Source organism: Oncorhynchus tshawytscha, linkage group LG05 (assembly GCF_018296145.1).
Source record: "Oncorhynchus tshawytscha isolate Ot180627B linkage group LG05, Otsh_v2.0, whole genome shotgun sequence".
NCBI lineage: Eukaryota > Metazoa > Chordata > Actinopteri > Salmoniformes > Salmonidae > Oncorhynchus > Oncorhynchus tshawytscha.
In genome coordinates, this window is record NC_056433.1 from 13071269 (window position 1) to 13084358 (window position 13090).

The 13090-nt window shown below is 40.8% G+C and overlaps 1 protein-coding gene across 1 annotated transcript; it reads right to left on the minus strand.

Annotated features, from left to right (window-relative positions):
- Positions 1–103: 103 nt before the first annotated feature.
- rd3 (retinal degeneration 3, GUCY2D regulator) lies at positions 104–8348 on the minus strand. The gene is made up of 3 exons (XM_024419706.2): positions 8164–8348; positions 2300–2626; positions 104–1091 (listed from the first exon to the last, which is right to left on the minus strand). The coding sequence occupies exons 2-3, from the start codon at positions 2590–2592 to the stop codon at positions 722–724; spliced, it is 663 nt and encodes a 220-aa protein (XP_024275474.1). The 5' UTR covers positions 2593–2626; positions 8164–8348; the 3' UTR covers positions 104–721.
- Between the last annotated feature and the right edge of the window lie 4742 nt (positions 8349–13090).

Here is a 13090-nt window from a genome sequence, read left to right on the forward strand (position 1 = left end):
TTGCCGTAAGAAAGTGATTTGAAATATTTGGCATTTAAAATATTTGCACAGCAATTGTATTTTGCTGATAAGTCCATAGCAATAAAGTAAGACCGACAACATAAAGAGATCAAGATGCACTGTATTCCAACTGTAAAGAGTTAGAACGAAGATTGATATAATATACAATGTCATGGTAACCACTCCAATAGTGCAGTCAGTTTACTGTTGATTTTTCAAGTTATAAAAAGGTCACTAAAAAGCCATGATAAGCAGCACTTCCCTTTACAGTGCCAAAAAAATGCTTGAGAAAAAAAACAGAACTTGTTGATTGTTTCATGTGTAAGTCTCATTGGTTAACTACAATTGAAATACATGTAGCTCTGGAGTATTATGTTGTTATAATGAAAAAAAGCACAGTAAAAGGAAGTGCATGCAACACAATTTTCTTAGAAACTATCTAATTTACAATAAAGGTACAGCAAAGAATGTGTCTGAAAATCTCAAAACATTGTGAAATATCCTTAGCATAGCTCCCCATATCAAATTCATAAGTCAAAAGCTTTCAATAGTGGATGACCCCACACTGCTGAAGGAGAGGATGGGAGAGACATGTCTCCTATTTCTCCCCATTCTTGTTCAAAGCAGACTGGGCAGGTTCCAGGGGTTTATTATAGGCTACCTCTCACTAGCGTTGCTCTATCCTCCACTGAACCACAACACTGTCCTGTGGATTCCCAGCTCAGACGGCCTTGGTAGTGTACAGCCCTTTATGTCTGAAGTTGGGCATGCTCCACACCCTCTGGGACCTGTCAGCCCTTTCCTCCAGCGCCTTCTCCACGTCTTCTGACACCGTCTTCAGCTCGCACACACCCTCCCCTCCCCCTCCAGTCGAGGTCAGGCCCAAGGTGCTGCCAAAGGGGTTGATCTTGACGCGTGACTTGAAGTTCATGAGAGACATGCTCATGGCCCGTTTGTTGTTCCACTGGCGCGAGAGCCGCTGCGCCTCCTGCTCCTCCCTCATGCGGTCCAAGGCCTCGAGGACGACTGTGCGGAAAAGGGCGGGTACCTCCTGCACCTCCGGCTCGTTCTCAGTCACCAACTGGCGGAACCTGGATGTCAGAGAGAAGTCAAATCGGTCTCAGCTAGACCCATGTGTGACTGGTCGGGTGGCTGTGTTAGGTTAGGCCCCTGAGCTAAAGCCTAGGAATTAACTCAGAGAGCCAACACAGGTCTTCATATTACTGGCCAGGGTTCAAACTTAGGTATCTAGATTGTTAGCCCACCAAGCTCAAGCCTAGGCATTCATACAAGAAGCCAACGCAAGTCTTCAGGACTCATCACGTGAGTGTGGTTCCAAACCTCCCCCAATACATATGCATCAGGATAAATGGATGACTTATCTATAGATTTAAAAATAGTACAAAACCAAGAGACCTTAAGCCATCCGCTGTAATCAATAGCTTTGTTTCACTTTGCCTAGTTATAGTCACAGGAGAGAAACTATGTGGGCGTCTAGTGGAGGGTTCAGAGAGTACGTGCGTGGGAAGGAGATGAGCTCGTACTATTCCACTCAGCAGCGTTTACCATCGCCACTGTACCACCACAACGTGCTATCACTAATGCACTTGAAAAACCTTTGATCCAAACAAGCCTATTATATCAGAAGAGCTTCTCTCTGCTTTTCCACCATGCTTTTGTGACAGCATCAGTGCTCTCGCGTCCCTTGCTCATCGGCTGGCTGCTAGCAGATGGGATATTTAATGGTGGCCCCTATGTCTTCCCATAGAGATTGGATACTTAAAGATACTTACTCCTCTCAAGATTAGGCTGATAAGTTCTTAGGCCTTCAAATAGGTCAGCCCCCACCTGTACCCTTGCTCCTGTTGATTTGGCCGATTGGCCTCCAGATCTTTTTATATTCTCTCTGTCTCTCTCTGTCTGTCTCTCTCTCTGTCTCTCTCTGTCTGTCCCTCTCTCTCTCTCTCTCTGCCTCACATTACTGTGTGTGAATTTTCTTTCCACGGAAGGAAAATCACACAACCCTGGTCAGAGTAAGAGGGTAATCAATTATGAGGACAGCATTGAATCAATGGGGGTCGAAGGTCAGGGGTGGTTTAGAGAACTTAACCAAAAGGCCAGTGTAGATTAGGGGGACAACACTCCGCTGGGTCGGAAGGAGCAGATGTTTCTGGTTTTCAGAATACAGTATTATTCCCTGAAAAACGGATGTGGGGACTCTGCTCTGTCGTCTTTTTACGCCAGATACGTTAGGTTAGGGGGTTAAGTACAGAAACAACTAAGGTCAAAGGTTACTCACCTCAGTATGACAGCTCCGCAGTAGGATGGATGCACCTTGGAGCACAGGTCCTCCAGGCCCAGCTTCTCACCAGGTGACACGTCATAGGTGTTGCGTGGCGTGTTGACCAGCCAGCTATAGTCCACGCCAGTCTGGAGGCGCCGGTACTCGCTGTCCCTCTCACGCTGCATCCTCTCGGCCTCCTTCAGCTGCCAGTTGAGCTCCAGCATCAGGGTGTCCATGACCACGTCAGACGGGTCCCGCCGCGGACTCCGGTAGTCCGGCTCGCTGCTCCAACTGAACCACGAGGCCATCGCCACCGACGCCTTGTTTCCCTCGTGCCCCGTGCTGCATGGGAGGAAACAGACGGCAGTGTGAGGAGAGGCCATGGTGTAAATCTGAAGTACAGTGCCTCTCTAGTACAGTGCATGCAATAAAAGAAAAGTCTACTGGGTTTGCTAGGTTGTGGTATGGACTGTTTGTCTTATAGGGTTGGTTTTCCACAATGTGGTTTTCTCAATATTTCTTTAATGAAAAAGGTAATTGTAAATGGAAGGGGAGGGAATCCTACAAAGTACTCCTAATGATATTCTCCATATTGTATAAGAGAGGATCATTTGTAATCTTACGATTTCGTTGGATGGATTGTGTGGATGTCTAGAAAGTCTGTTTAGCCTGGGTTGCCATCACATCAATGTAATCCATGGGAGGTACAGGTAACGTGCGTCCTCGCTAGCTAATATCTGTTTGTTGCCAACAGCTTGGAGGCTTTCTACACCTGTCTCCCTTGGACAGGCTATTATCACAGATCAAAAAACATTCCCAAAGGAGAACAGCACAAAGAGAGAGGTGTTTCACAGGCACAATCATTTTACTCAGGTGTCTGTCTGTACAAGCTAAAGCCTTTCATATCCAGTCCCTTCCTTCACATCCACTCTCATTGCGTCTTTGTCCTAAATAGCACCGTATTCCCTACATAGTGCAGTACCCTATAGGCTCTGGTCAACAGTAGTGCTATATAGGGAATAGGGTACCATTTTCTCTGCTTCATGACTCCCACTTCCTGTCAACCTCTTTCAGGGGTGTCCATTTAAACTGAAGGGGGCTGTTCTATGCATTTATAAAACTGACAAAATACACAAGATATTGTTTGTTATACGCATAAATAATCAGAATAAACTAATTTGACCATCAGTGCCTCTGTGTTGGCATGATTTTTTTATTGTTTTTATTATCGAAAGTGGGATTTTGATTAAAAATGTATATATATTTTGTATGTTTGTGTTGGTTTTTATTGTAAATTATGTAGATGAACAATGTATGTGTTTATAAACGGGCTTATTGGACAGATAGAGAGACAGCATGAGATTAGTCCCATCCCTGCTCTCTATATGATCAGATCAGTGCAGCTTTTTGGTAGGTAGCTTTTCGACTTAAATGGGACATATTGATTTATTTGGATCCCCAGCAGCAGCTATTCTTCCTGGGGTCCACAAAAAAACACCAAACATGACAAGTAACAAAACACCGATACACTGATAGACAAGGACAGTCACACAAATTAAAATACAACGATATACAAACAATACAACAAATAAAACATTATAGTAAAAACAGATTATGTGTGTCTATGTGTGCATGCTTTTGTCTGTCCCCTTACAGCCCCCGACGTTCCATTAAATGCTGTAGAATCTTTTTTTCAAGATCATTTTGCTTGAGTAATTGGTGATGAAAGGGAGTTCCATGCGATCATGGCCCTGTATAGTACCACGTTGTCACTGGAGTCAGTTTCTCTGCACCCCCAATGTTATGTTTGGCTTTGCTTTGGCTAATGGATACATGTTTATTGGTAGACCTATTTGGTTGTATTCTTCTCATGTTCATTTTCTCACATTTCACAATCTATACAATGTGTCGCAATGTTGCCATTTTTAGACTGTTGGCTTCTGGCAATAATATAATGACTTGTTCAATAGGCTAATTAAAGTTGGAAATTCAAACATTGCAGATTGTATCTGACCCTGCATGACATGAGCCGTCCTCACGCTCTCTCTCAGCTTGGGTGGAAAGTTGTTTGTAATACCAGTCTATTAATGCCACATAATCAGTGGCGACCCATCATTCAGTGCAGAGCCCCACCTGTTTTAAACCCCACATTATTTTGGGGGAGTTGCCTGTTTTGCATGTTAAATTGACATATCAATTTGCAAACAATGTAAACAAAAACATTATTACAATAATTGAGTTAATAAAGCAGCAAACCAACATAGTCTCTTTTTTTGCTTTCTTGAGTAAGGCAGCACTAAAAAGCAGGTGTTTCAGCCTAGCTCAGTGCTTTCTGTGGTGTGGGGCAGCCAGCTTAAAATACTGAGCGTAGGGGTTGGTAATGATTTCTGCCGCGCTCAAAATAACTGTTAACTCAAAACTGGGAAATCTGACTTCAGTGAGTTCAAGACAACAGGGAACTCGGGGAAAAAAACGAGATCCGACTGGGAAAATACGTTTTCAACGGTCATCATACTTGGAAATGTAAGTCGGGAACTCAAGCCTCTTTCTAGAGCGTTCTAGATCACTGACGTCATCATGATTCGACTGTCACGCCCTGGTCTTAGTATTTTGTGTTTTCTATATTTATTTGGTCAGGCCAGGGTGTGACATGGGTTTATTTTGTGTTGTGTTTATGTATGGGGGGGTTTTGTAGGTTTTGGGATTGTGGCTTAGCGGGTTGTTCTAGCAAAGTCTATGGTTGCCTGAGGCGGTTCTCAATCAGAGGCAGGTGATTCTCGTTGTCTCTGATTGGGAACCATATTTAGGCAGCCATATTCTTTGAGTGTTTCGTGGGTGATTGTTCCTGTCTTTGTGTTAGTTGTCACCAGATAGGCTGTATAGGTTTTCACGTTCCGTTTGTTGTTTTTGTATTGTCGTGTTTATTCGTCATTAAACATGTATCGTATTAACCACGCTGCATTTTGGTCCGACTCTCTTTCGACGGAAGAAAACCGTAACATCGACCTTGTTTTTTCCCCAGTTCCCAGTTGTCTTGAAAGCACCATAAATCGAGAGAATGCCAGACTTTGATGACAAAGTTTAATGACAAAATTTGCACATGAAGGACCGCCACGCCATCTTCCTGTTCAAGAGAGCACAGTACAACAAGATGAGTCCAAAAATGTCTTGTATGCCGCTGCATAAATGATGTAAAATACCAGGGAGATATGTATACTGTAGCTAAGAAAGTAATACTATTGTGTAGTAAGCTGTTAGTAGCCCATGTGCCTCACCCTAATAATTTGGTCTATTTACCCCTCTTAATTTCACCTACTGATCTGACTTGGTGGTGCACATGTAGCCTATAACCTGTTTTAGAGAAATGTAATCATCATAATTGTAAGAGCTTTCATTGTCTGCTTATATGCCCCCTTTATTTATCCTATGGTTCTAACTTGGTGTACACGAAGAACACTGTAAGAATGGCCAATGTTCTGAATTCTGTCCTGTACATGTCAAAAGCACTGAACAAATAGTTATATTGATTACATGATTTACATCATCCTAGCTCACTCATTAATGTCTTAATCGAAATTACAGATAGCCTCTTATCCGCTTGTTGTCCCCTTATGCCGTAGTTTGTACATCTCAATTGTCAGTAGAAACCACATTTGTTTAAACAAGTCAACCATATCAGCTGTTTTTTTTAATGGCAGTAAATGAAACTGTTTCGCTGCCAGACAAGGCTGTTAGCCAGGTGTAGTGGTGGTAAGGTGTTCGGCCTGCTGTTGGGACTCTGCTATTAGGACAACTTGCTTTATGTAGGCCCTAACAGGTTATGGGCAAAGTTTGTCACCGTTATAGTACAATTCATGTATTGTTTCATGTTGTGTTGTGGCTTTGCTGGCATGCATCCCCCACCCCAAAAAATGGTTTGCCGACCAACATTTACATGCTAAAATTGCCACTGCAAATACTAGTCAGTCCACCCTCAGAACACTAGTTCACGAGGGATTGTTTCATTATGCAGTGTACTATATATAGCTATATACCTTACTTAGTTACTATTTAGCTACTATTTATAAACTGTTAATACAAATTACATATCAAATAGCATAACAATTAGGAAAAAACAGTAGTAGGCTTGAGGATACATTCAGCCACTACTCAGAGGGTTTTGTCTTGTTATATTCAAGATAAATTAAATCAAATTAAATCCAACCAACAAATTTTGGGCTGTTCAGTATCCAGACAATCTTTCCCCAGAGCATCCTATACAGTTAATCTCTTTCTGTAACGTGTTGAGGCCGGCAATTAAGGAGAATGAGAGGCTCAATTAGGCTTAAGATGTTGCAGAACTGCTGTGTTTGAAGCACCACTCACTTCTGTTTCCCTGATGTTGCTAAGGCAATCAAGCTGTTTTTACCATCCCTGTAACTGTCGTTTCTGCAGAGAGATCGTTTTCTAAACGGAACCTCATAAAGAACTACCTAAGTAGCATTCATCTTTCGGTCTGATATGGCTTTTGAACACCTGAGTAAGCTCCACTCATTGGACTGGCGCCGTCGTAGCCTTAACCACAGCATACAGTACTGTCAAAAGTATTTATTAAATCAAGAAAAAAGAAAATAGACATTGATGACCGGCACATATGGGCCCCAAGAGCTTTAACATGATACGTGACCATCCAATATTATATCCAGGAGTTTTGCTCCCTTAACTTGCTCAATGGTCACACCGTTTATACACATCTCCAGCTAAGGTTTAGGTTTTAGAAAATATTTTGAACCAAATACAATGCTTTAAGTTTTCGATGTATTTAAGACCAGTTTATTATTAATCACCTATTATGATACTGACTGCAACTCCTTATTTAGAATTTCAGTGAGCTCAAATGTATATGATTATAATGATAATAATGTTATAATGAGTATTCATAAACGCTTAATGGAGTATTACCATCAGTGCTAATCCCAACCACTTTCCATATTGATCGAGTGTAATTGTAAGGTTAACTCATGAATATGCAAGTATTTCCTAAGCCTTGTTTATACCTGATCTTAACATGCATCCTTCATCCTGGTCTTGATCTGATCTTGTCTGTTTACACTTTTAAGATCTGATCACAATCAGATCACAATGTTTCTTTTGATAATCTACACTTGTCTAAAAATGCTGGCACAATCAGAATGTGGACAAGATCAAGACAATGGCTGCATCTCAGAACCAGGTATAAACAGGGCTCCTGCATTGACTCCTGTTTCCTGGAATGTGTCCCACTCTCTTCTGTCCTCCTGCCCAGAATAGCCCTGCTTATACCTGGTGCTAACATGTGACCTTCGTCCTGAATTTGCCCTTTTACACAGATTTGAATCTTAGACTTCATCAAAATCAGTTCACAATTAATATTTTAATTGTCTATACCTGTCTGAAAATGTGGGCACAATCAGAATGTGGATATGATCCAGACACAAGCTGCATGTTAGCACCAGGTATAAACGGCGCTAATGTTGTACTAATTTGCTCAAACACGCTACTCCTATGGATCAAACTGAACACATTGGATAACATTTTTCATGGAACTTTCCAGAAGTAGATAGGCTTCCCTGTTATTTAATTTTTATGTAATTGTAGGTAGGTGTGATTAGATTTAAGGTTAAAGACGTTCTCATCTAGTGTATAGTGTGTCTTTCTTAGACAATAAATATATATATATATATATATATATATATATGCATGTTACTGATTTGGATAAATTATATATTTTAAAACTATATTGTCCACTTTTAACACCCTGACTATCAGAAACCTCACTTGGCACATATTGTAGTCCATACTAATACTGCACATCTCCCCTTAAACTAAAACAAAACATTGTATGAATAAACTCTGCTTACCTGAACTCTGGTCAGTCTTGGAAGCTATGGCAGGAGTGAATTCACAAGGGAGTGAATATATGATGTATATTATGACCAAAAGATAGATGAAGAGAGAGATGTTGTTGGAAGATGTGTTGCTTTCGGTCGCACGGACTCCGATAGTTCTCGTCTTGCTTGTGAAGTCTTTGAGCACACACACCCTCACTTAGTCTTATACAGTAAACCCCACCCCTTTCACACAGTCCCCTCCTACCTGGAGCCACAGCCTGTGGTTGATTCCACACACACACACACACACACACACACACAGTTCCCTCCTCCCCGGAGGCATGGCCTGTCATTGCTTGTTTCCAGAGATTGGGGGCAGTGTCTCAGAGGGCAACGGCAGATCACAGCCCCAGATGAAGTGCCTTGTGAAGCCTCTTACGGACTCCCTGTTGCCATAGCGATGCTCCTAAGCCTATTTGGCCACAATAAGCTTTATCAGCTGAGAGGGAGGAAGAGGGATGGGATGGAGATGGAGGGAGGGAGATAAAAGGAGGGGGTAGGAGAGAGAGTAAGATGATGAGAGAGATGGTGTATGTGGGCTAAACATGACAAGACAGCTTACTGATGGGTCGACATGGTCGCCTTTTAATAGCTTTTTAAAGGTCAGTCCAATATCAATTATTTTGTCCCGTACCTAATGAGCTCAGTCGGCACAGTTTGTTCCTGCATGATCATTAAAGCAACGGTTTGTTCATATGCTGTATGTGTTGAGTATGTTACAAATACAGAAGGAAATGAGCTTCAGTATTATATGTATGTGCATTTGTGTGCATGTGTGAGAGTGTTAACGTCTGTGTGTGGGTGTTTTTTTATGTTTGCTTGTTCGCTTGCTTGCACTGTTGGGTTAGTGTGTAGGAGTGTGGTTGTCCATGGAATAAACACTTGTGAGAATAAACACCTGCAAGCTCTTCTCCAGAGCATTCTAAAATAGAGATTCTTCCTGTCTCTCTCCCTGTAGGCCCTGGTCAAAAGCAGTTCACTACATAGGGAACAGGGTGCCACTTGGGATGCAGACAGCATCTCTCCATCTTTCCTCTTCCCGTGAGTGACGATTCCCAAATCTAGGTTGTGTTGACATGGCCGTAAGGCCGTCTCTCTGGCTTGGCGAGAACTGCCGAGACTCAGCCTGGAGCTGACAGATTGGCAGGTAAGATCATGAAGATCAGGTAGCCACGTGACCAAGTGACACTCTCAGGTCCATGGTGGTGACGGAGTCGTCCCACAGTTTCTAGGTTTTGGGTGCTATATGTAGGAGGATGACGGAGGGATGATGTGGTGTTTACTCCAGAGATAGCCTGTTATAGATTAAAGACAATCTTTACTCTGGGGTTTAGCCTGATCCCCAAGTACACCTCACTAGCTTCCTTAAATAGAAAGGATGTGTCTGGAAAAACACATAGTCATTTAAAATACTGTACACTCGGATTTGTATTAGACTTCTTTGAAATCAATTTAGAGTTTATTCATCTGAAGAGTCATTTCATAACAGTGATGTTGAACAGTACTTCATTGAAACTTTCACTGATCAAAATGACAACATTGTCTGCAGACAAATCAGCTTCTGTGAGTTAAACCAGTCCCTATATCAATCAAGGTTGGTTAACTTAAAATATTCATATCACTCTTTGATGCAGAGCAAGAGAACAGTGTATCTTATTAGTTTATCTCATAGGGGCAGGGTGGTAAATGAAATGCAGGTAGATTTAGGCATTGGTGGGTAAATGAAATGCAGGTATATTTAGGCATTGGTGGGTAAAAATGTATTTTTTACCAGCCACATTGGTGGGTGGTCACAGAGCATTTGGGAAAAAAAATGTTTTAATCAAAACCCAAATGTAGGCCTAAAATGTTTTAAAGAATTTATGATTTGTATTTCTTGCAACTTTCTGAAGAAGTTATGCCATGGGAATAATGGATTAGCTGAGAACATTACGAAAACAATGCGCAGCTTCAGTGGGGAAGAAGTGCCATCTGTTGTATTTCTGGATGGCCAGATAGCTACCAACAATGACAAGAAACTGCAACGTTGGCAATCATAAGTGACTGGTTTCAGCTAGTTTCATCTTGTTCTTGATACCATCTCTTGTTTTGAGGTGTTTTGACTGATTTCATGTCAATGTTAATATGGCAAAAAAATCACTAGCTAGATAACCAACAACTGTAATGATGTCTTTGAGAGACAACAAGTGCTCATTGTGCACATTTATTTATGTTTTCAAAAAAACATTGGATAGGAAATATTGATTTACACGTTGTCAACAATCTAAGCCAACCCGCTCTGTTTTGCCCCATAGCTGCGCATGTGTCAGCTCCGTTGCTAATAACCAACCCATAACAGTCTCATGTCGTCCTTAGCAAGAAGTATACGCTATTCACAGCTCCACCACTAGAGAGAGCTCGTTCATAACTTTCTGTAAATTCATATTCAACACGAGTGCTCTGTCGTCTGTCACCTATCATCCACAAAACAAGCAAGTTTGAATCAACGTGCAGTTGAAGTTAACGCCTAAGCATTTGTAGTTGTTTTTTTCTAGTAAGGGCACACAATTAAAAGAAGTAGCAAAAAACGTGTTATCCTTTTTTAAAGTTTGCCAATTAAAATGTTGCCTTAATGAATCAAAATTGATTTTACATTCCTATGTGGGGAACTTCATGCTGTCCCTAAAATGTTGAGTCAGAAGGTACGTTATCAGGAAGTAACCCAGTGAGCAAAATTGGTTGAAAGACATATTTTCTACGTATTTTCAGCGTCTTTTGAAACAAAAAATGTGCTCATAGGGAAGGAGGGAATGATCAGCTCATTCCCAAGACTGCAATCTGCACACCAAACCTAGTAAGCAAATACATTTTCCTTGAACGTGGTATTATCATTGCCAAGTGATGTACTGGGCGGTGTCAGAGGAAAGCTCCAAAAATTGTCAGAGACTCCAGTCACCCAAGTCATAGTCTGTTTTCTCTGCTACAGCACGGCAAGAGGTACCAGAGTGCCAAGTCTAGGACCAAAAGGCTCCTTAACAGCTTCTACCCTCAAGCCATAAGACTGCTGAACAATTCATCAAATGGCCACTAGACTATTTATATTGACACCACCCCCATTTGTTTTGTGCACTGCTGCTACTCGCTGTTTATCTATCTATCTATCTATCTATCTATCTATCTATCTATCTATCTATCTATCTATCTATCTATCTATCTATCTATCTATCTATCTATCTATCTATCTATCTATCTATCTATCTATCTATCTATCTATCTATCTATCTATCTATCACTTCACCCCTACCTACATGTACAAATTACCTCGACTAACATGTATCCCCAAACATTGACTCGGTACCGGTACCCCCTGTATATAACCTCTTTATAGTTATTTTATTGTGTTACTTTTTACATTTTTTTTAAGAGATAAGAGACAAGTCAGACACACCACTGTAAGCCACACAGGAATGGAAAATTACTGCTGAGCCCTTAGAAAACACTGGACTATTGTTTTCTCCTGCAAGTTTGTATAACTGTATATGCATGGGCTTGGTCTCATGAGTAGAAGGTGTTGACGTATGATGAATGGAATGAATGATTGATGAATAAATGTAGTACTCCGGAGTGGTAGAGTTATTTTGCAGAGGTGGCTCTTCTCTAGAACTTAGAGGACCACAAAGGAAAATTATTTTATTTTTTACTTTTTTGTGTTATCCTCTATTATTTTAAATGCCTTGTATCCAATCAAATAAAAAAAACATATTTTGCTGTTATATTTTATCATAACTGGGTTCAGATTTAATATCACTGTACCTAGAACACCTACTGACAAAAATTATTACAAGCACAATGTAAATAACTGAAGTTTCATTTCAAAATGCTATATATCTACAGCACCTTCAGAAAGTATTCACACACAGACATATTTACACTTTGATAAAAAATGAAAAGCTGAAATGTCTTGAATCAACAAGTATTGAACCCCTTTGTTATGGCAAGCCTAAATAAGTTCAGGGGTAAAAATGTCCTTAACAAGTCACATAATAAGTTGCATGGACTCACTCTGTGTGCAATAATAGTGTTGAACATTCTTTTTAAAATAACTACCTTATCTCTGTACTCCACACATACAATTATCTGTAAGGCCCCTCAGTCAAGCAGTGAATTTCAAACAAAGATTCAACCGCAAAGACCAGGGAGGTTTTCCAATGCCCCGGAAAGAAGGGCACCTATTGGTAGATGGGTAAAAATAAAAAAGCAGACATAGAATATCCCTTTGAGCATGGTAAAGTTGTTAATTACTCTTTGGATGGTCTCTCAATACACCCAGTCACTACAAAGATACAGATGTTCTTCCTTACTCAGTTGCCAGAGAGGAAGGAAACTCCTCAGGGATTTCACCATGAGGACAATGGTAACTTTAAAACGGTTACAGAGTTGATTGGCTGTGATAGGAGAAATCTGAGGATGGATCAACAACATTGTAGTTACTCCACAATGCTAACCTCATTGACAGATTGAAAATAAGGAAGCCTGTACAGAATACAAATATTCCAAAACATGCAACCTGTTTACAAGGCACTTAAGTAATACTGCAAAAAATGTGGCAAAGCAATTAACTTTTTGTCCTGAATACAAAGTGTTATGTTTGGGGCAAATACAATACAACACATTACTGAGTATTTTCAAGCATATTGGTGACTGCATCATGTTATGGGTATGCATGTAATCATTACGTTTTTCAGGATAAAAAATACAAAGAATGGAGCTAAGCACAGTTGTCTCGCAATGATCAACAACCAATTTGACAGAGCTTGAAGAATTTTGAACAGCATAATGGGCAAATGTTGCACAATCCAGGTGTGCAAACTTCTTATAGAGTTACCCAGTAAAACTCACAGCTGTAATTGCTGCCATT

Coding starts and splice junctions, on each gene's coding strand:
- rd3 (XM_024419706.2), bottom strand. CDS start 2,592: ATGGCCTCGTGGTTCAGTTGGAGCAGCGAGCCGGACTACCGGAGTCCG. Junction 1,092..2,299: donor TGCGGAGCTGTCATACTGAG/GTGAGTAACCTT, acceptor TCTGACATCCAG/GTTCCGCCAGTTGGTGACTG.